The sequence below is a fragment of the Podarcis erhardii genome, assembly GCF_964252035.2.
Source record: "Podarcis erhardii genome assembly, chromosome: 6".
In the NCBI taxonomy this organism is placed as follows: Eukaryota; Metazoa; Chordata; class Lepidosauria; order Squamata; family Lacertidae; genus Podarcis; species Podarcis erhardii.
Genome location: NC_138510.1, coordinates 48,064,694 through 48,085,771, shown reverse-complemented (window position 1 = coordinate 48,085,771; position 21,078 = coordinate 48,064,694). Strand labels below are relative to the sequence as shown.

The window sequence follows — 21,078 nt, the reverse complement described above, 5'->3', positions numbered from 1 at the left end:
TAGGGGGCAACTAGGTACACTTGCCCAAGACTTCAGAAGGCTAAGCTGCCTCAGACAAACTCTGCATGCACCTGTCCCTATCCTGGGGATGCCAACACTGAACCTTTCACATGTAAAACATGTGTTCTGTCACTGAGCCAAAATAATATACCGTAATAAACATATGATACATTATAGTATAATATAATATATAACTGATATATAATATTATATAATTATAAAATGCAAAACTGATTTATAAATACTAAACATTATAAAAGAGCATTTCTGGAGATTAAGGACTTCTTTTATGACTCTTTCACATATAGTATATTGCCCAGCAGTGTGTAAGTATGCTCCCTATGGTAAGTCGCTGGGGAGTGTTTGGAAGGATTCCAATTACACCAGCAACATGGGAGTCTTTGGCCTCCTCAAACTGATGCTCAGTTTAGATGGGTGATGTGATTGGGTGGAAAAGAGCCATGCAATCAACTCCTCCTAGGTTTCCCTTTGTTTTTCAACCAACATCGTCAAATCTGTGGCTGGGTTCAAAAGTAACAGTCTTCAGCCAAATAAGCTCCTTCCAGAGTTTGTTAAACTACCATTACCCAGCTGATGATACAGGAAATCATTTCAGTTTAAGAAATGGAAGAAATCTTTGTGAAAGCTGGGTGCACAAGGGAAAGAGTAAGGAGGGAACACATGGCACACAGCTCATTTTCGCCCAAATAAATCATGATTTATTGCACTGAGATCAATGTGCCTGATCATGGTCTATGTCTCAACGGTTCTCAACCTGTCCTCAACTCCTCCCACCCCTATTATCCCTAACTGACACACTGTACTAATATTCTTTCTCTCAGTTGCTCTCAATCATACACTGCGCAAAAAGTAGCAGCAAAAAACCTGAGTTCCTGTATTTGGGATTCATTCGGTGTGAACTTTGCTATCTCTATGTCCTCAGTTCTCGAAAGTCCTCACTAAGCCATTTTTGGAGGGTTTAGATTTGCAAACTTTTATACTTCTGCATACCCAGGAAACCCCCTAACTGTACAGAAACATGTCCCTTATTTTAGGGTGCTTTTCTTTTGCTTCCAAGTTGATAGGCACTTTGGACAACCCCCATTCACTATTAGAGGAAGTGATTTCATATGAATTGTATAAACATGATATCAGAAAAACTCCACAACTTGATTATCAAAGTTACTTAAGTGCTGCCTAAAGCAGATCATTTGGATAGAATTACACTTGGATTACACAGTCAGAAACTCTAGCCAGACCAGGGAACATCACTTCAGCTGCTGAGCTAACTTATTGTTCTCTCAGTGCCTAGAGCAATTTTGTTTTGAAGAGCACAGAACACTGTGTTCTGAATGTGGCTGGCACATGAACTCTGTGCACTGACAGCAATTTGTACTCTGATTAAAACAGCAGAGGGGCTGTAACACAACTTGGAATGCAAATATTCAACTGCAGCCTGTGTTTTAGGAAGCAGAGATGTGAATTATGCCCCATCAGTCAAGCTAATAACACTGTCTACAAAAATCCAGCTCAAAGGCTTCAGTTCTGCTCCATGCATTCTATTCTATTCTCCCATTCTAATTATAGCAGTAATATAATTGCCAGGAATCTTTGTATCAGCTCCCAAGTTAATATTGGGTTTTACTAAAACTGAGCAGAAACACTATCAGTTAAAGCACAGTTGCCGAGGTTTTACCACCTGCTTGGCTTCTAAATGCAATCATAACTACTCTTCTGGTTTTCTGCCAACCTGCTCTATTCAAGTCAAATTATCAGCACATTTCCACTTCACAGTAGCTGACAATGAGTCTGAAATGCGGCTCTCAATCCAGAGGCATTTATCTACTAGAACAAGAAACAGAGGTAGCAAACATAAATTTAGTTTCTTCAAAACATCCCATCTCTACTTCTGCTTTACTGACAATATGGGGACCAACTGGGGGCAGGAAGGTGGGCACTTGGTATCACTGTCCCTTAACGTGCCCAATTTCCCCTGGGTTACACTTCATGTATTCTGAAGACTGCTGCAGATGGCTTTATTTTCATGATTCTCACAAAGCAGCTGTTCAATGGGAATAAATTTAATCATTAAATTAATATCTCTGCTTTAGTTTAAGAGTCATGTTATTTTCGTGAACCACACAACTAAATCTATGATACTGAAAACACTTCTGAATTAATAAACTAATCAGGAAAAGAACAAATTGCTAATAAATTTACAGTTCAGTTCTGAACATGACTACTCAGAATTCTCATTGGGAGTTGAAATCCTAATTGAAAAGCCTTTTGCTGTAGGCATACTTTATTGCAAGGAAGTCTAATCTAACTCAGTGGGACTTGAGTACACACACGTCGGATCATACTACAAAAACTTTTCTTATTCCGTGTCAACAAGCAAGTATTACTTAGGCAGATAAATTACTCGTTGCATAATAAACTGTAAAACGTACTTCATTAGTATACAAATAGCAACCTTAAAAAAGGTGTCTGCAGCTTACCAATGAAGTTTCGTTGGTTTGTTTTTCTCATGTGGGAGTTGTGGTCTGGCACAAATGTTCCAACCAAGAGGAAGGGAGGGAGAGCCTTTGGGAACTTCCAGCTTGCTAGAAAGAAGCTTCTTGGAAGACTCCACTAAAGTACCCTACTGTTCCTGCAACAACCCCTTTGGACATGTTTTTAAACTTGAAATAAACCACAGACTTCAACAGCTATTTCCTGTAAACCTCAATCATCCGGGATTTAGCCAAGTGGGGAGGGAGGAAGAATAGGTAGCCTTATTCCCAAAGGATAGAAAAGATTCAGAGGCAACATAAAACTGACAATATGCTACCTGGTTTTAGATACCTATCACAAATGTGCCTGCCACTACATGCCTTACATGAGTTCAGAAGAAAAACCTATGTGAGATTGCAATCATAATCATATACAAAGCATGGTTTTGAGATTGATAAAGGATGCTGTATGGTGTGTCCCAAAGCACTATCATTACAATTATGCATCCAGAACAGCAAGCTGTCTTATTCCAGGTAAGATTGCTGGTTTATATAGTTCTGTGCTGCTGACAATGATTGATAGCCGCTCTCCAAGGTTTCAGGAAGGAGCTTTCCTAGCCCTACCGGCAGATACCAGGGACTGAACCCGAGGCCTTCTGCTTGCCTAGCATGTGCCCTACTACTGAACTTCAAGATCTGAACACTGTAAATGAGGACACTAAAGCCTGGATTATCCGTTTTTATACCTTCCAGCTTTCTTCTGTTTATCAGTTAGAAATCCTGCAGCCAAAAATTTACAGCTGTAGAATTTAAGGATGGTTTGCAGTCATTACCACAGGGGTCCTTATGACAGAAAAAGGATTACTATGACTCAGAACTCAGGTGACCTACCAGCAAATCCTTCCCTCAGCAGCTAACTGCCCTCACTTTATAATATTTTCCATTAAGGCATGGGTGAGGAACCTGTGGCTCTTCAGATGTTGTTGGACTCCATTACTCCCAGCTAGCATGGCCAGTCATTAGGGATGACAAGATCCGTAGTTCAGCGACATTTGATGGGCCACAGGTTCCCTACCCCTGGGCTACACCCTCAGAACCCAGTAGTCCTGGTGCTTATTCAGTTGGATTTACCAAGAAAAAAGAACCGGTGTGTTCTAAACTGAAAGCAGGAACTGGATAGCAGAAGAGGAAAGGTCTTTGTTACAGATTCTAAAACAAAAACACAACTACAGATAGGTAGCCGTGTTGGTCTGCCATAGTCAAAACAAAACAAATTCCTTCCAGTAGCACCTTAAAGACCAACTAAGTCAGTTCTTGGTATGAGCTTTCGTGTGCATGCACACTTCTTCAGATACACTGCCAGTGTATCTGAAGAAGTGTGCATGCACACGAAAGCTCATACCAAGAACTGACTTAGTTGGTCTTTAAGGTGCTACTGGAAAAAACACAACTGTTTTTCAAAGCCTATTGAGTGTTAATACTCAGCTTTTCAAACAAGAACCGTTCTCAAACAACAACACCCCCATTGCTTTTGTAAACTGAGAGAAAAATGAAGCTTCATGTGGAACATATATTTGGTAGATTAGATGTTCATCAAAGCCTGCAAGAATATGGGGTGTGCAAAACTATGGAGTTAATCAAATTGTCTGAAGCTGCCAGTTCCCCGGCAGATGAAAGTAACTGAAAGTGCTTAAAGTCCTAGATGGGTCTTTGTTAAATAGGTCAGAGCCTTAAAAGAAACATTTCGTGGTCATCAGCAAGCAGGTGCACATTCTGATCTGTACTGAATTTCAGCTGTGACATGAACAGAAGAAACATGGAATTCTGAAGAATCAGGGGATGAACCCCATGAAGTAAGTGGCTACTTCAAGCTGATAACTAAGCTGAGAAAGATGAAAAGGGTCAGGTTTCAAGAATGTACCTGGCGGAGGGTAAAAAAGGAATAGGCAAAATTGAGAAGAAGATATTAGAAAATAGGGTGACATGGGGAAATGTAGCTGTACGAATCTGGGCACATGAGATCAGGAGTAAAAACTAATGGTTGAAAGGTGGTTCAGCACAGTGGCTAAGCAACTGAGCAGTGAAATCAGAAAATCTCTGGTTTGATTCATTAGGCCTCCTTTGACAAGCTACTCTCTCTCAGCCTCAGCTCATCTGCAGTATAGTGGAATAATAATACTGATTTTCTTTACAGGGTTGTTGTAAACATTACACTTGAATCCTCTAAACAAAGCTAAGTATTATTATTATTACTATTATTATTATTAGGTTGGAAGGACAGGTTTTGGAGCTGATGTTTGCCAGGGCAGTTGGTTCACATATTTCTGTCTCTATGAATAAGAGCTGGTAATGAACAGAGATAGCAAAGTACCCCTAGATTTCAAATGCTCCAAACAACTGACATGAACATCCTTGCAGTCCTGCATGCAAACCAACACTCACTTTGTACAGCAGCTCCTTCGTTGGGATTGGAGTATCCTTCACCTTTCTGTTTGATTCTGCGGATGATTCCTCCATTCTCAAATAAATCCTCTCCCTTGAAATCTAGCAGCTCAATCTGAAAATAATGTAACAACAATAAGACCAAACTTCAAATGTGTGATAATCCACAAGGGTTGGAACACACACAAACACTGGATCTATGGGCTAACTCACATGGGCCATCCTTCTAGTCAGCTGCTTCCACTACCACCCTACACATGACAAAAGGCCTATATGAATTATTCACTCCATTCGTAGCATCTGCTCCCATATTTCTCATGGATAGCCATCTCCTTATCACACAGATTTACCATAAGCAACAAAAAATCATCAACTGCAAGCAGAGTTCTCATGTGAATCCAGCCCTGCACTACGGCTCTTAGAACCAATGAGTGGGGATCAAAATATGCCCAATCTACAAAGAGTTTGACAAAACAACGAGAAAGAGAAGCAAGCTAGTGAAGTCCCACAATATAGCAAATGCTACCTTATCTGCATAAGGCCTCACTAGAAAAAGTCATAAATTGTAGAAATCTGGAAACAACTTTCCCCCAGATTTAGGGTGCAATCTGTCTACTACACTGCATTCTATAAAGAATTATAAGACACAGTTTTGATGTTTTGTTTGTATATACAGTGGGACCTCGGGTTGCGAACATGATCTGTATGGGAGGCACATTCGCAACTCGCAGCGCCGTGTCTGCGCATGCGTGTGACGTGATTCAACACTTCTGCGCATGTGCAAAGTGCAATTTAGTGCTTCTGCACATGTGCAAGCACCGAAACCCAGAAGTAACTCGTTCCAGTACTTCTGGGTTTGGCACATCCGTAACCCAAAAACGCGCAACCTGCAGCATTCTCAACCCGAGGTATGGCTGTATTCCAATGACTCTGAGGTGACTAAGAGCTTGCAGGCACAGCAGGCATATGAGCAAATCACTGTGCTGCTCCCCCTGGAGGGTTGCTAGGTGCTCAAATATCCAGGGCGCAAACCAAGAGGGTACCAATTGGCAAAAATGTTGCATATGTTCATTTATATGGATATATATGTTAATTTGGAAATAATTATTGGAAGGCAAATGCTGTGGAGGAGTGGGGGCAAGGACTCCTGCTGTGGGCAACTGAACTCCCATATGTCTGCTTTCTGTCTTTGCTACTATGCAACTTTCTGGCTTCAAAATACAGAGAAATGGAAACGGTTTTTGGAAACAGTTGTGTGGGGTTCACTTTTTTCAGGAATCTTTACCACCTGTATTTGAAAAGTAATTACAGTGGTACCTCAGGTTACAGATGCTTCAGGTTATAGACAATTCAGGTTACAGACTCCGCTAACCCTCGGGTTAAAAACTTTGCTTCAGGATGAGAACAGAAATTGTGCTCCGGCGGCGCAGTGGCAGCGGGAAGCCCCATTAGCTAAAGTGGTACCTCAGGTTAAGAACAGTTTCAGGTTAAGAACGGACCTCCAGAATGAATTAAGTTCTTAACCTGAGGTACCACTGTATTATTATTAGTAGTATTCTGGAAAGAAAGAAGGAGCTGGGAAAAGCAGTGAAGGATGGTTCCTTCTTAGAAACTAAGTTCCTATGAGGTGGAGAACAGTGGCAAGCCAGCACTGGCTAAAAAGTAAAAAGTACTCAGTGCTTACCCAGTCTTTGTCATTACCGCATATGTTAAGAACAGAGAGTCAGGCTGACCCAGAATGTCTACCTCTGTTCACCTTCTGCCACAGCCTGCAGAGCCTTAATGTGCCCCTACTGCATAATGCTAATGAATTTATTCATGAATCACAACTCCTCCCATTCCATCATGATGTCCACAAAATTTTAAAGAGTTACAAAATTGGATAACAAATACTCTCCCTCAAATCTGCATTTTCTACCCCAAGCTGATTTTCCAACATTTGAAGCCTATGCCTACTCACTCTCCAAACTGCATATCCCATTATAAAACAGTGACAGCATAGGATTTTCTCCAGTCAGCAAGGTTCTCCCCGCTGTTACATTTGAACAGCAAGCATTACCGCAGTAAGAGTAGGGTAGTTAGAGGGTAGAAGAGTGAAAATGCTTGCATTGTGCCTTAAAATGTTTGCACAAGCCCTAAGCTTTGGGGCTAGCTATATATCACACAAAAAAGCTAATAGGGCCACAATATTAACTTCAAAAATACACACACACCATTTTGGGACAGGAGGGGATGATTCTGAGTAGGCAAAAAGAGAACACAATTCTTGTCCTCCAAATCATAGCTTAAAATTCTCTCCTAAACAGCTTTTCTCCCCATGGGGTCCAAAATGTCTGGGCTCAAGTAGAGAAACAGCAAGCACCAAAATAATTAAGTACCCTTCCCTTTTGTTTTGTGTCCCTTGGAAGCTGTTTTTCTTTGAAAGAACAAATACAGGTAGGTTGGTTGATATTGGGGTTCAACATGTTTCCACATAATGTGTGCTATAGCCCCTCTGTCTGCATCCTTGCCAACTCTTCCAATTCTGGTGGGCAGAAATAGGGAGGCAGAGAGATTACTGGGAAAGAGGTGAAGAGTTGCCTGAATTTAGTTTCACCTTCAATGGACTGATGATTAGCCTTATCAGAATTAACAGTGGCACCCCACTTTATTTAGATCCAAAAAAAAGTATACGTATTTTTCCTGGGCTATCAATCAAAGTGGTCCCCAACTGCATTTTAGCCTTTACCGGAAGATTCCCATGACAATATCCTATCTAGTTAATTCAGGGCCTCTCCCAACACCGTGGAGTTTAGTGGATGGATTCATGGTCATTGCTAGTTTGCTTCACTTCTGCCTATAAAACATTGTGCTGCACATCTGCTATTTCTGTACTGGCAAATTACACTCACTAGGTAACAATGTACTTAGTCAAAATAAAATAAGCAAATAAAGATACACTTACCTCAAAGAAGAGTGTTGCATTTGAGGGGATCTTTGGGACACTGCCAGCAGAACCATATGCATATTCTGGTTTACACAACAAGTGGCAGATCTCCCCCCTTTTCATGGTGGCAACCCCAATATCCCATGCCTTAATAACCTGGCCTAATAACAAGAAATTTCAATTAAAAAGTTTCAGTTAGTAAGCTTACCAAAGCAAGACACAGACACATTTTTTAAAAAACCATTTACAATTTGTGATCATTTAGACATGTACAGTGTAGTAGTCAAATAATCGAACTGTTATGCAAAATCCATGATACTAAACTGTGTGTCTCTATTGCTTCTGCATCAGATAATTGCTCGAGTAAGTTGAAGATTATTTTTGTTTACGTACACTGTTATCTGAAAACAAACCAGAATATCACACAAGGAATGTTAAACCATCATTTAGCACTAGCAGCCTTCACTTGTCACTTTTAACCTTGGTTATGATTTAAAGGTGAGCACACATCATGCTGATTCCCAGTGCAAAAACTGACTGCTTTGCACCTCTCTGCTCCTGCCATGGCTGCTGAGTGCTTAGCATTATGTCTGAACCCAGGTTCAAGGTTTGTTCAGAGAGAGAGAGAGAGAGATTATCAAGCTTGGGTTCAGTTTAGCCCTTGGCATTACAGAAGGACTGGTGAAGGAGTGAAATAGCTGTGATTTTCACACTGTGCAGTAGCAGGCTGCATGTTCACTTTTAAACCACATTTAAAGTTTATGATTGAAAGCATGTGTGGAGAAGATTTTTCAGCTCATGGGCTGTGGTGCCATCTAGGCAACTTTCCAGGGTGCACATGGGAGTGGTAGGTGGGGCCAGAGGCAAAAGTGGGCAAGACCAAAGCAAATGAGAATTTTACCTTTGCAAGGTAAGCTAGTTTCTACACACACTTACACACCTCTCTACCTTCCAATCAGGCAAGCAAGAAGCATGATCAGATTTCAAGGACACTTTCAAGGAGAGTATAAAGTAGGGTCTGGGGTGGGGTGTGACCTGGGCAGAGTCCAGAGAGGGCTGGAAGGCTATATATGGCTCCCAGGCCTCAATGTTTCCCATCTCTGGCCAAGGCACCTATCATTTAAGAACTAGAGCAAGGCTGGGGACAAAAGAAAAATCAACGTATCCCAATGGAAAGCAATTAACATGGAGCACATGTTAATTCCCAACATGGCCATATGAACAAATATCATAAGAACAGCTTGCTGGGTCTATGGAGCTGTAGCTATTAATTTTTGGTAATCCATTTATTCTAAAGAACTCCAAAAGCATAACAAAACTTATAAAAGCAAAAGCAAAGAGGCAAGTAAAGCAAACCAATACTTTTTGGAAACCATTAAATGCTTGCCAGAAAGCAATTATCTCATTTCTGATGAAAGATTCTCAGCTTCAATATTTCATATACCAGTTAGGCAAGGATTCTACAAAGCTGGGCATAATTATAGAAAATGTCTCTCAGTGGAACACACTGCAGCTGAGGAGTAGAGCACACTCTCAGGGGGCAACTCCTCCCGTAATAATTTTTTTTTGCATTTCTTCCAGTTTACAGTAACTGCCAATTAATATGCTCATTCTTGTTTGAATTTAGGTATAGAAGACAAACTTGGGAGTTTAAAACCTCTAAATAATAATCATAAGACTCTAAAGGGTTTGTGAATTATTAGTGCTACTTCATGAAAACATTTGCCCTAATAAATCTCTTTCCTGCATTGCAGGGAGTTGGACTAGATGACCCTTGGGGTACCACCCAACTCTACAATTCTGTGATTCTATGTTAGTTTTTAAGATGCCACAATCCTTAACATGCTGTTGATGCTACAGACTAACAACGACTGTGTGCTGATTAACACATACTTTGTTTTACTACATTCTGACAAATCAAAGGAAATAGAAAGATGTCAACACTCTCAATGCGACTGTGTCCAGAGAACAGTAAAGGGAAACAAAAAGTGAACATTCTGTTAATGATCAAAAAGGATTGTCCTAGAGCAGTGGTCTGCGGATCCTAGGGTGTCCATGTAACCCACCCAGGAGGTCCGTGGCACCATTCACATAAAAAATACTACCATAGAGATACATTATCAATTTTTTCAGAAGTAAGGGGGTCCATAGTTTGGCTTTTGAAAAACAGGGGCCCACTTAGCTAATTGGGAACCACTGCTCTAGAGCCCTAGAGTTATAATTTAATGAGTAGTAACTACACTCTTTTAATCTATTATTTTCTTTCTGCCACTAAACAGATTCCTAGTTATTTGGATTAACTATAGTAGGACTGATGAGTACATTTAGAGGTGCCCTTTCTGGTAGCAGGTGCCAAAGAAGACTGTTGCCTGAGACTTAGGAGAGGTGCTGCTAATGACCTCTTCATATGAAGAATGAAGGCAGCTTCATATGATCACACAGGTTTCTGCCATTGAGATGGCAGGCTGAACAACGAGATTCTTTTCCTTTGTTGCTCTGTGATTAGGTTTGAAAAGTAATAGCAAAACAAGACATCTTCCAATACTCAGCTCTTTCCCTGCTTGCTCTCAGTCACACAGTCTTTCTGAAAACAGGATTATAAACCAACTGTAATTTAATTGGCAAGAACCCATTTTATATCCCTAAGGCTCTCTTTACCTTTCTCCACCTTTTCCATTCTTTACCTTTGCCCAGGCTGAAGATAAATGGCTCATTCCTGTCACGGCTGGAATCAAACTTTTTCCCATTGGCCAGCTTTCCTTTGTAGTGGACATAAACCTTATCTCCAATCATGGGAGACTCATCCTTATTCCCTGGCCTCTTCACAATCTAGAATGAAGATATGAAAAAAGAAATTGATACCAGAAATAAGAGCTCATGTGCATCAGCTAACCTATTCCAGAGACAAAACAAAAAATTCCTTCCAGTAGCACCTTAAAGACCAACTAAGTTAGTTCTAGGTATGAGCTTTCGTGTGCATGCACACTTCTTCAGATACTCTCTATTCCAGAGAGTTTTTCGTGTTAGTTCAGTACACTGATTTGTAAATTTGCGCTCTACATCCATATGCGGGGAATGAGGGATATCTGAAAATCTATCACTAGATTGCAAATGAGGAATTGTATATGGATCGCTTCCTAGAAATTATACTACTTTCAATCCATTCACAGTTGTATTTGATGAACCTCAATCTATTGGTTTTCATTGTTTTCTAACCCAGAAATACAGGGTTGATTCATACAACCAAAAGCTGTTATTATATGTTGGTCAATCAGCCATATGAGAGCCAATAAAGATAAACAAAATCGCAGTAGACAGTGGCACACATTACAGAAGGCCACACAAAGTAGATCTAGAAGAGTTTCATTATACACCCAAATCTCTGTTCATCATATGATGATGCCTAGTCTACCACATATAGCAGAATGAGGTAAAGAGCTTTACCCACTCCAGGCTAGGTAAGGTAGGTTGTGATTCCTTAAGGACAAGCCTTTTAGTTGTAACATTTAATATGTCCAATCATCTAGCTCCTCCTCATCCTTTTACATTTACCATTCAGGTGCCAATCTAGACCTCCAAGGGCTGCCCCCAAACTTAATTTTCCAGGAAACCCAGTCTGAGTATCTTAAGATTTTCAACCAGTTTTTGATAGCCAAGAATAAGGTAAAATAGAGATGGAGTTTTAAAACTGGCAGAACCTGACAAATATTATTAACTAATTGTTACAGTGGTGGGGAGGGATACATCAGTGGCACTTCATAAGACTATTTCCTAATTGCCCAAGGCCCCTAAAAGAGGGATGGGTGTTGGTCCTAATCTGTATTCCTTCTCCTTGACTCCAGGTTTCTTTTGACTTTGAGATAAGCTTTGGAAGTCCTTTATGATCTGGTCTTTCAAATCTACTGTTCCTTACATAAGGTTTTCAAAAACATTTTTAACATATTGTGATTTTCTTTCCCCCTCTGTTCACAAGCCTTTGGAATGGGTCAAGTGACGAATAAAATAAAATGAAATGAAGGTGAGGTAATTGCAAAATAAATGTAAAGCACTTATTATTTGCTCCAATTACACCATTCAATGGATTTATCACACACTGAGAATTTTTGTTTTATTGTATTATGTTAAGCGGATATTTTCACAGCAGAATAAGAATCTCTGCATTGCTGTAATGGGAACAGTAAGATACTGGTGTTTGTCCAGGAGCTAGAAAGGAACATTTAATTAGCTTCTTCAAAGCCTCACCTTCAGAACTCCTCTGTCTTTGTTTGGTGTGATATCCTCGCCTTGTTCAACAAGAGTTGCTTTCTGGACATCTCCTTCCTTCTTTGTAGCCTCATCAGTTGTCATGGTCTCATTTCACAGACACAACCTTTAGAAACACACACAGATAGAAACAATGAACGAAGAATGATAACCTGTCCTACTTGGGTTCCAAAAACCCTTAAAGTCTGGTATTTATTATGTCAGCATTGTAAATAATAAAAGCTGAGCCAGTATAAATAGAGTAATAAAACTTAACTCCTTATTGGAATCCCTGGACATTCTAACAGAATAATTCAGAGGCAAATACTCATGAAGTAGGAGATTATAACACACATGAATCAATCAAATTCATTAATCTGTGTTTTAGATATTCTCCATTGTACATGGAATATGTGAGAAGAAGTTGGCCCAGTTATGCTCTCTCAACCTAACCTACCTCACAGGGTTGCTGTGATGACAAAATGGGAGTGAACCATGTATGCTACCTTGAGCTCCTTGAAGGAAAGGCAGGATATAAAACGTAATAAACACAATAAGTAGGCCTAGTCTTCTTATTACCGTAGTCAACCACATACTCTGTCACTATACCAAATGACTTTTCAATGTATTGTCAAATACCACTTAATATTTCTTAAGAGAGTCTGAGCAATCCAAATTCCTAACCAAGAACAACAAGGTGGTAGCTCTAACCCCATACTGCCCACGCCTGCCAGCACAAAAGGTGATGGTGGGTTTTCACCTGACTGGTACAGCTGAGTAGCCAAAGGATTGGGTCCCTTGGGGAATCCCATGGATTGAAAGCCTCCAGCACTCCATGCCTGCCATAACATGCCCCATTTTGAGGCTGTTAGCTACTACTGGTGGTGCAACCATGGACAATACCTTCGTATCTGCTGTGGCAGAGCATCCCCAGCAGTGATTTTCTCTACTAGTCTCAGGCCTACACACATTAACCCCTTCAGCCATCAACATCAGAGGGTTAGTATTATACCTCAAGACTAGCTCTTCTCAATAAGAAAACTAAACCTTATGCTCTGAACTACTCATTGTTTAATGGTAACAGCACAGTTTGTACCAAAATGGCCAACCAACTGGAATTACACCAAACCAGACTGTTTCCATTCTTCTCCACCCTACCACCACCAAACTTCAGCACGCAAACTTAAAATACAGTATTTGCATTCTTCAACAGACATGTGTGGTTAAGAGTGTATATGTCTCTGGACACTCTCAACTGGACACAGCTCCTACAAGGAAGACAGGCAGAAGGTAGATCAGAATCTACTAGTAGATGTATGGATGATCTGTGGTAGATCAGAAATGTTTGTGACTCCCAGTATAATAAGAATAGTAAGCAAAAAAACCACCTAGTCTGCCATAGCCTAAAATCAACAGCTTTTCTCTCAGCCTCCATGTTCCTCATCCGTGGAACAGAAGTATTAATTGGTTGGCTTTGATCAGGTTTTCTGCAGCCCTGCTGCCTAGTTTTGGAGTGCTGTTAGAATCCCTAATCTATAGCCAGTGCAGACATAGATTTGGACATCCATAAACCAAGCTAGTGGGAAGGTGATGAAGCAGGTTTAGGAGCTGAATAGATATAACAAACTAACCTACTGTAGATACCTCATTAGATATAACAAAAGAGTTAGTAAGCTTAGGGACACAACTTTATAAAGATTGTAGGACACAACCTTAAGTTTTAAAAATCTGTTTCCTAGCAAAGTAATCAGGAAATGCATGACACAGAATTAGGAAGCAGTATTTTACACAGAGCAGACATTCAAGTAATTATGACTGTGAAACTTTCCTTTGAAAATATAGCCAGAAGGAAAATTCATCAGTTCAAAAGGCATTACATACAACCTGAAAGAAAAGGCATTCTGAAAGAATGGACAGCACATAGAACTATATTTATTATAAACTGTCTTTTAGCTCTGTCATATATGTTTCTGAGCAACAGTTAACACAAGCTTGAAAGAGTACAGAATTTTTTATTTTTTTAAAATCTATACTCCCTCTATCTAGACTGAGGCTCATTACAATCCACTGTACTTTACCAGTGAATGTTGATGTGTTAAAGCTTTATTTAATTGTGACTCTTTTCAAGATATTTCCTGACATTCTGAATAACACATGAACTATAAGATAGTTTTTTAGAAGAAGCTAGTTGTTGGTTTTTTAATGCTGATCATAAGCCACCTCAAAATGTAAAAAGTGCAATGCTATAACGTACTTAAACAATAAACTTAAGTGTGTGCACATGCGTGTACACACACATATATTTGGGAACTGCAACCACAAATGTTTTTAACTGATTTCACAATTTAAAATGTTAAAAATTTAAGGCCAGAAACTCAATATTAGGATCTTTGAATGCCTTGGATTGATGTTTGGAGCTGTTTTAGTGTGTTTCTAATTTTGAAGTGGTTCCAGGAAGAACACAATGTGCCTTCTTTGGTAGTGAGTCAGGTATCAAAATAACTGACTAATGTGGTAATAGAGTAATAAAGATTTTTCTTTTCAGAACACCACAGCTGAGCTTGCAGGAAAAAATAATGGCAGCCATGAAGAGCACAATATTACTTAATGTTATTTTTGTTCCAGTGAGATAAGCTTAAGGTGTGTATTTTGTAATAGCAAGCATCTTTGTTAGAGCCAGGATTATGCTCTCCAAATAGGTAAATCTCAGGATGTCAATAGATTAAACCCCATTTGGTTCCCCTGCAGTATAAATCCAGGGGCAGCATGAATCCAGAGTGCCTTGTGCAAAAATACAAATACAAAAATAAAATATGGTTTTATGGAAACAAGTGTATCTGAGCAATAGTAGTTATGATGACAGCCTCACATATGAGATTTTCTTGCACAGATATAATTTTCATGCATGTCAAAATGTGTACACAGTGCCAAGTGTTAAAGTTAATGAATGAGTTTATTTGCTACAAATTCATACATCAGGAAGTTAGGTATTCCCAGGTTGTCTTAATGAAAGGAGTCTTGATTAATTCTTCATTGCAAATGGTAGAAAGGGTTCAGCAGGTTAGCAGATGGTGCAGTATGAAAATAAAAAAACTTGCATGTCCCTATATTATCGCTATACTCAGCTAAGCTCTCAGATGGGGAGAAAGTTCTGTAATCGGACTATAACCACCAAGAATACTCTGCATCTCATGGCTACCCATCATGGTTCTTAGATGCCAGGGGCAGGGTGGTAGGTGTATTTTGAAAGTGTTGTTGTTGTTGTTTAGTCGTGTCCGACTCTTCGTGACCGCATGGACCAGAGCACGCCAGGCACTCCTGTCTTCCACTGCCTCCTGCAGTTTGGTCAAATTCATGCTTGTAGTTTCGAGAACACTGTCCAACCATCTCGTCCTCTGTTGTCCCCTTCTCCTTGTGCCCTCCATCTTTCCCAGCATCAGGGTCTTTTCCAGGGAGTCTTCTCTTCTCATGAGGTGACCAAAGTATTGGAGCCTCAGCTTCAGAATCTGTCCTTCCAGTGAGCACTGAGGGCTGATTTCCTTCAGAATGGATAGGTTTGATCTTCTTGCAGTCCATGGGACTCTCAAGAGTCTCCTCCAGCACCATAATTCAAAAGCATCAATTCTTTGGTGATCAGCCTTCTTTATGGTCCAGCTCTCACTTCCGTACATCACTACTGGGAAAACCATAGCTTTAACTATACAGACCTTTGTTGGCAAGGTGATGTCTCTGCTTTTTAAGATACAATATATTATTTGGCAAAGTTTACAACAGGGCTGGAAAAACTATTTTCTGGTGAGGGTCTTGGAACCAGAACCAAGGGTGGGTGAGCCGACTTCTTTTCTCATTCTTAATGCCATTCTTCTCTTTTTCTGCCACCACTTTCTCCTATTTTTTCTCTTCCTCATCACCTGTTTGATATTAGGTCCTAAGCATGTTTGGATTATTGGTGCTGAATATCAAAGTAAATTATAGAATAATGTAGAAAATATTCTAAGTCTGTGACTTCCTGTTGCATATATAACATTCTTAGGTGGATTTTTTTTTCTAGAAAAAGAAAAGGCTCAATAATTTGTATGACTGACTTGCAAAAATCTGTTTAGTCATGAATGCATATTTTCTGAATTGTAAGAACATTAGCACAGATGGGTGCTTTGTTTTGCTACAGTATACTGATTACCAGCCATCTCAATCTGGAGAGAGGAAACTGTTAAATGAGAGCCAATATTTTCAGTTACTTGTGCTAATGTGCTGGCTGTATTTGTGAAACAACAGATATGCAAGAAGAAAAATGACAGAATTCTCCTCTTTAGCACTTTCTAAATGCATTTTTCTTTATCTGGGTTAAAAAAGAGAACTCTAAAAGGTACAGAATTCTTTCTGGGTCAATAACATATGATGCTTTGGCATTTGTGTGTCCTGGTTAATAATCAGACATGGTAGTTGTTCACACTCTCTCAAATACTACCTTCTCTAGTAGGGCAGGTTTTGATTTTTCCAAAGTTCCTTAGTGCACCTCAGTTAAGCAGTATATTATTTCATTTTCAGTTAATACTGTTTGTCTATAACTACACTTTAAATGTGGACTGGCCTCCAGATGTTGGGTCACAGACTTTATAGAGGTTTTCAAAATTGATTTAAAGAATATACAGGCATATTAAGTTTAGGGATCATCTGTAACAAAGTGGGAGAACAAAACAAATGAGCAATCAGCCCCCTTCTATAGTTCTATACATGAGTTATGTAGCTGCATGAAGCTAATTTTTACAGCTTATAACCAACAGGAAACAATTTTCCCAACAAATTGATGAAGTAGGGAGAACAACAGGCCAAAACCCATTAGCAGAATCTGGATGTTAGGGATGACAGATTGTCTTGAAATAAAACTTGGGTCTCGCCAATCAATCATTTTCATTATTAGAGGTTTTCATATGCTTCTATAAAGGACCATTCACCCACTGGAAAAGTAAATTGGGGGTTGCTCCTCCCTTTTTGTATACACTCTTACAAGTGGACAGTTTCTGCTGTAAGCAGGATGCCACAATATTCTTCCCCCCTTCCCTGCAACTATCACACAACCAGAATCCACAAACACCACAGTTAGCAGGTACTACATGAACAACCAAACCACTATAACATCAGCCTCCTGCTTTCTGCATAAACTCTAGATAGTGATGGCTAACCCATGGACCTCAATATGTTGTTACACTATAGTTACCATCATCCACGTCATGAGAAAAACAGCTGGTGGAGGGCAGCTTCAGGGGGAACCTCCACTCTTAATATATGATCTATTACCGTATTTTTTGCTCTATAAGACTCACTTTTTCCCTCCTAAAAAGTAAGGGGAAATGTGTGTGTGTGTGTTATGGAGCGAATGCAGGCTGCACAGCTATCCCAGAAGCCAGAACAACAAGAGGGATTGCTGCTTTCACTGCGCAGCGATACCTCTTGCTGTTCTGGCTTCTGAGATTCAGAATATTTTTTTCTTGTTTTCCTCCTCCAAAAACTAGGTGCGTCTTGTGGTCTGGTGTGTCTTATAGAGCGAAAAATACGGTATATATTTTGGGAAATGGATTGTCTGTCTGTCTATAGATTGTCAGCTCTCAAGATATTGTCATCAAATTTGGCATGAGAATTCTCAAGGTGGGATGGCAGTTTTCATTGATGTTGGGACACTGGCCGCCATTTTGAATCAAGATAGAGGACCAAAATATGACATTGGTATGACTTTGCCTGTTTTTTGCTTCAGATCAGCCGTATCTTGAGACATTATTGCCAAACTTGGTACAAGGGTCCCAGAGGTGGGGGCAGCACATTCTGGCACTACTGGGACACTGGGTGCCCCTTTGAATCAAGATGGTGGACTAAGACATCATTATGGTGTGACTTCACCTATTTTTTGGCAGATATCACCAAACTCAGGAGGGTTCACAAGACTGGGTTCTTCATTGACCATTGGGTACCGGGTGCCATTTTGAAATCAGATGGTGAACCAAGTCATGACTTTGGTGACTGGCTTACACAATTCTGAAGGCATGACTAAGTGTGTATAAAGAATACAGCGGGCTGACTTACAATTTTGTGATCAAAATATTTTGGTAGGTGTGAATTATTATTTGACCAGTTACTGTACTTGTGTAGTCCAGTACATATCAGTTTGCCAGTGAAATAGGACCACTCAGAAATGTGAGGAGGGGGGATATAAATGAGTAAACTAAAAGAAAATTTAAAACCCCCAGAAGTGGCACAAAAACGACCTATTTTCAGTGGTTTCCAGAGCCTACAGTACGTTGAGAGATTAGGATTAGGTGCTTTATGAGGCTAAAAATTCATCTCCCTGCACTCTGTGAAGAAGCTGCAGGAGAGAGGAAAGAAAATGATATTATTTTTTCCACTCTACAAAATACTCCTTCCTTTGCTATACTATACAGCAAAAAGTGCTTGGGCAGCCAGCCTAAGCATGAGCCCTTTAGCATTATAGCACAGTAGGGAAAGTTAAAAGAGGGTGGAAATGGAAATATTGTGATATTTTAAATGAATGACAGGGGCATCTGGAGGACCGGGTCTAAAGATGCTATGGTATCAGAGTGCTGGGTTCAGAACCTTTGAAGAGGAAGGGTCTTGTTTCAGTTCTCTTGAAGTTGCTTGTAATATGGCCTAGTCAATCACTCTGTTGACTTGGATGGTGCAGCTGCAGCAGAGAAAACCAACTGCCTGATGGCCACATGCAAAATGCTTGCTAATATGAAGCTCCCCTCCCCATTTTAGCAAGCAGTTTTAATGCAAACTGTTTTGTGCTAATGTACAAGCCCTGTTGAAGATGAACTCTCCAAACCGGTCCTGGGGATGGCAACATCCCTTCAGAGGTGGTTATCATAGCAGCCCATCAGTTGATGGGCAGTTACAGCAATCCCCTTTGCCCTCTGTAAAAGTTCAATCACCAGATGTCATTATGACCAATCAAAGTTGACCTGCAGAGAATGGAGGATTTGGGGATCTGGCCCAGCATCTGGATCAATTCATGGAAATGTGATATATGAATGAACACCTAAGGATGTCCTTATTAGATGACACCATTTTATTTGCATTTTAGCAATCTGAGTTTTCCATAATTCCATATCCACTCCAACAACTGCAGGTTAGGATGTGCATTTCATGCAAAAAGAATAGAGGGTGGGAATAGTTTATATTTTCCCAGACTTCAGCCCTTCTGCTTATGAGTGCAAAAGATAGAATAACAATAAGAATTCCCTTGCTTTCTCCCTCTCCCTTCTCTTTCCTGCCCAGTAGCCTCATTGTTTTCAGATCTTTCTGGTCAATTCTTTTCAAAAAAGAATGGCTCTGATCTGTTTAATAAATATATTAAATCTACTAATCATGTATTTAATTATATATATTAATTGTGTATGTTCAGTAATATTATCTACAGTGCAACTTCGGTTTTCAAACGTCTCAGCTGCTGAATGTTTTGAAAGCCGAACGCCAAAAACCCAGAAGTGAATGCTTCCGTTTTCGAACGTGCCTTGGAAGTCAAACAGCTTCCATGGTGCATTTTTCCATTTTCACTATTCACTTTGCTGACAGCCCTTTGATTTTCGGTTTTCAAATGTTTCGGAAGTCAAACGGACTTCTGGAATAGGTCATGTTCAAAAACTGAGGTTCCACTGTACAGTATGTTGCAAACACTTTAATTTATGATATGGAAATTTAGGGGGAGAAGGAAGGCTTTACCCACCCTATTCTTGGAACGTTTCCTAACAATGGTCTACACTATTCTTGTAACAATATTGCAGAGTTTACCTGCTTGCTGCTTGCTCTCTTCTCTGAACAAGATTTTTACGGAAGCTGGGCTTCCCCTTCATAAAATAAAATTAGCCAACAGCAATCTGTACTTCCAGATTTTTACAAGTTTGAACATTATATTTGGTGCTGTAAACTGCTACAAATGTTTAATAATACATGGCTCCCCCCCCCCAAGTTTTCCTTGTTTTCTCATCAAGCTTAATGGGATTCAGAAACAATTTGGAATTTTAAACTGTCCTAGCTCCCCCAAGTGGCAGTATCAATTGTTCAAAAACCTATGGAATACAAAACAAACACTATCGGGTTGCTTTAATGGACCAATCCAGTTATGTTTTAATCAACATTTCTCAACATGAATGCAACAATGAGATTGTGTATCAATTATTCATTTAAGTAACATGGCAGGCAAGGAGGGAGATTGTTTCATATGAAAACAATTAATCATACTGATAGCATTCTTTATTACACACTAAAAGACTGATTTGACCTAGAACTGTAAGTTTCTGCATTAATTAGGATCTGACATTCTATGACTACAATCTTATGTATATTTTTGTGGAAGTGAGTCAGATTTTCTTCTGTAATAATTACCTCCAAGAAAATATTCATAGAATCAAGCCATATAATAATGTTTCCTCTCCAATTTGTACTGAAACCCCACTTTTAAACCAACATCAGATTGATCTCATTCAAGTTGAAACCAGATCATTATCTTCCCTCTCATCTCCACAGTCATTAGCATTATTATCTTCTATTGTAACTGCATTCCTTACAGGAGAATCCTATGCTCAGCAGCAAGTTCTGCTGTGTTCAGTGGTGCTTGGTTTGAAATAAATGTACAATAAATGTAAATGATTGCAACCACAAGCTCCATGTTGCTGAACAAAAGAGAATGGGTGGAATCAATAAACAACTTCTCAAAATCCAGTATTTCTGTTTTTCATTCAGTCTTAGGAAGCTGAAACAGCTGAATATATTCATTTGTTGACTGGGCCAATTAATATAATTACAATACTGCTGAACTTTTCCTCTCATTCCTAGGACCAACAATGTATCAAAGGAGTGGAGAAAAACATGGATTTGTTTGTATGCATGCTTGCCAGGTAAAATCATTTATCGTGCTTGTTGAATGAATCTCCAGAACTAGTTGTATTCCCATAAGATGGCAAA

General features: G+C 39.7%; 1 protein-coding gene across 4 annotated transcripts in view; it reads right to left on the bottom strand.

Annotated features, from left to right (window-relative positions):
• FKBP5 (FKBP prolyl isomerase 5) overlaps positions 1 to 21,078 on the bottom strand; it is a 50,367-nt gene that overhangs the window by 18,748 nt on the left and 10,541 nt on the right. For 2 of the 4 annotated variants that reach the window (XM_081866628.1, XM_081866629.1), the window contains exons 2-5: positions 12,103 to 12,229; positions 10,545 to 10,689; positions 7,879 to 8,021; positions 4,935 to 5,049 (exon numbers count right to left, since the gene is read on the bottom strand). In XM_081866628.1, the coding sequence (XP_081722754.1) occupies positions 4,935 to 5,049; positions 7,879 to 8,021; positions 10,545 to 10,689; positions 12,103 to 12,207 (508 nt within the window). In that variant the 5' untranslated portion in view covers positions 12,208 to 12,229. Of the gene's footprint in view, positions 1 to 4,934; positions 5,050 to 7,878; positions 8,022 to 10,518; positions 10,690 to 12,102; positions 12,230 to 12,559; positions 12,620 to 21,078 lie in introns of those variants that run through there. The other 2 variants (XM_081866630.1, XM_081866631.1) reach the window with 2 other exon arrangements.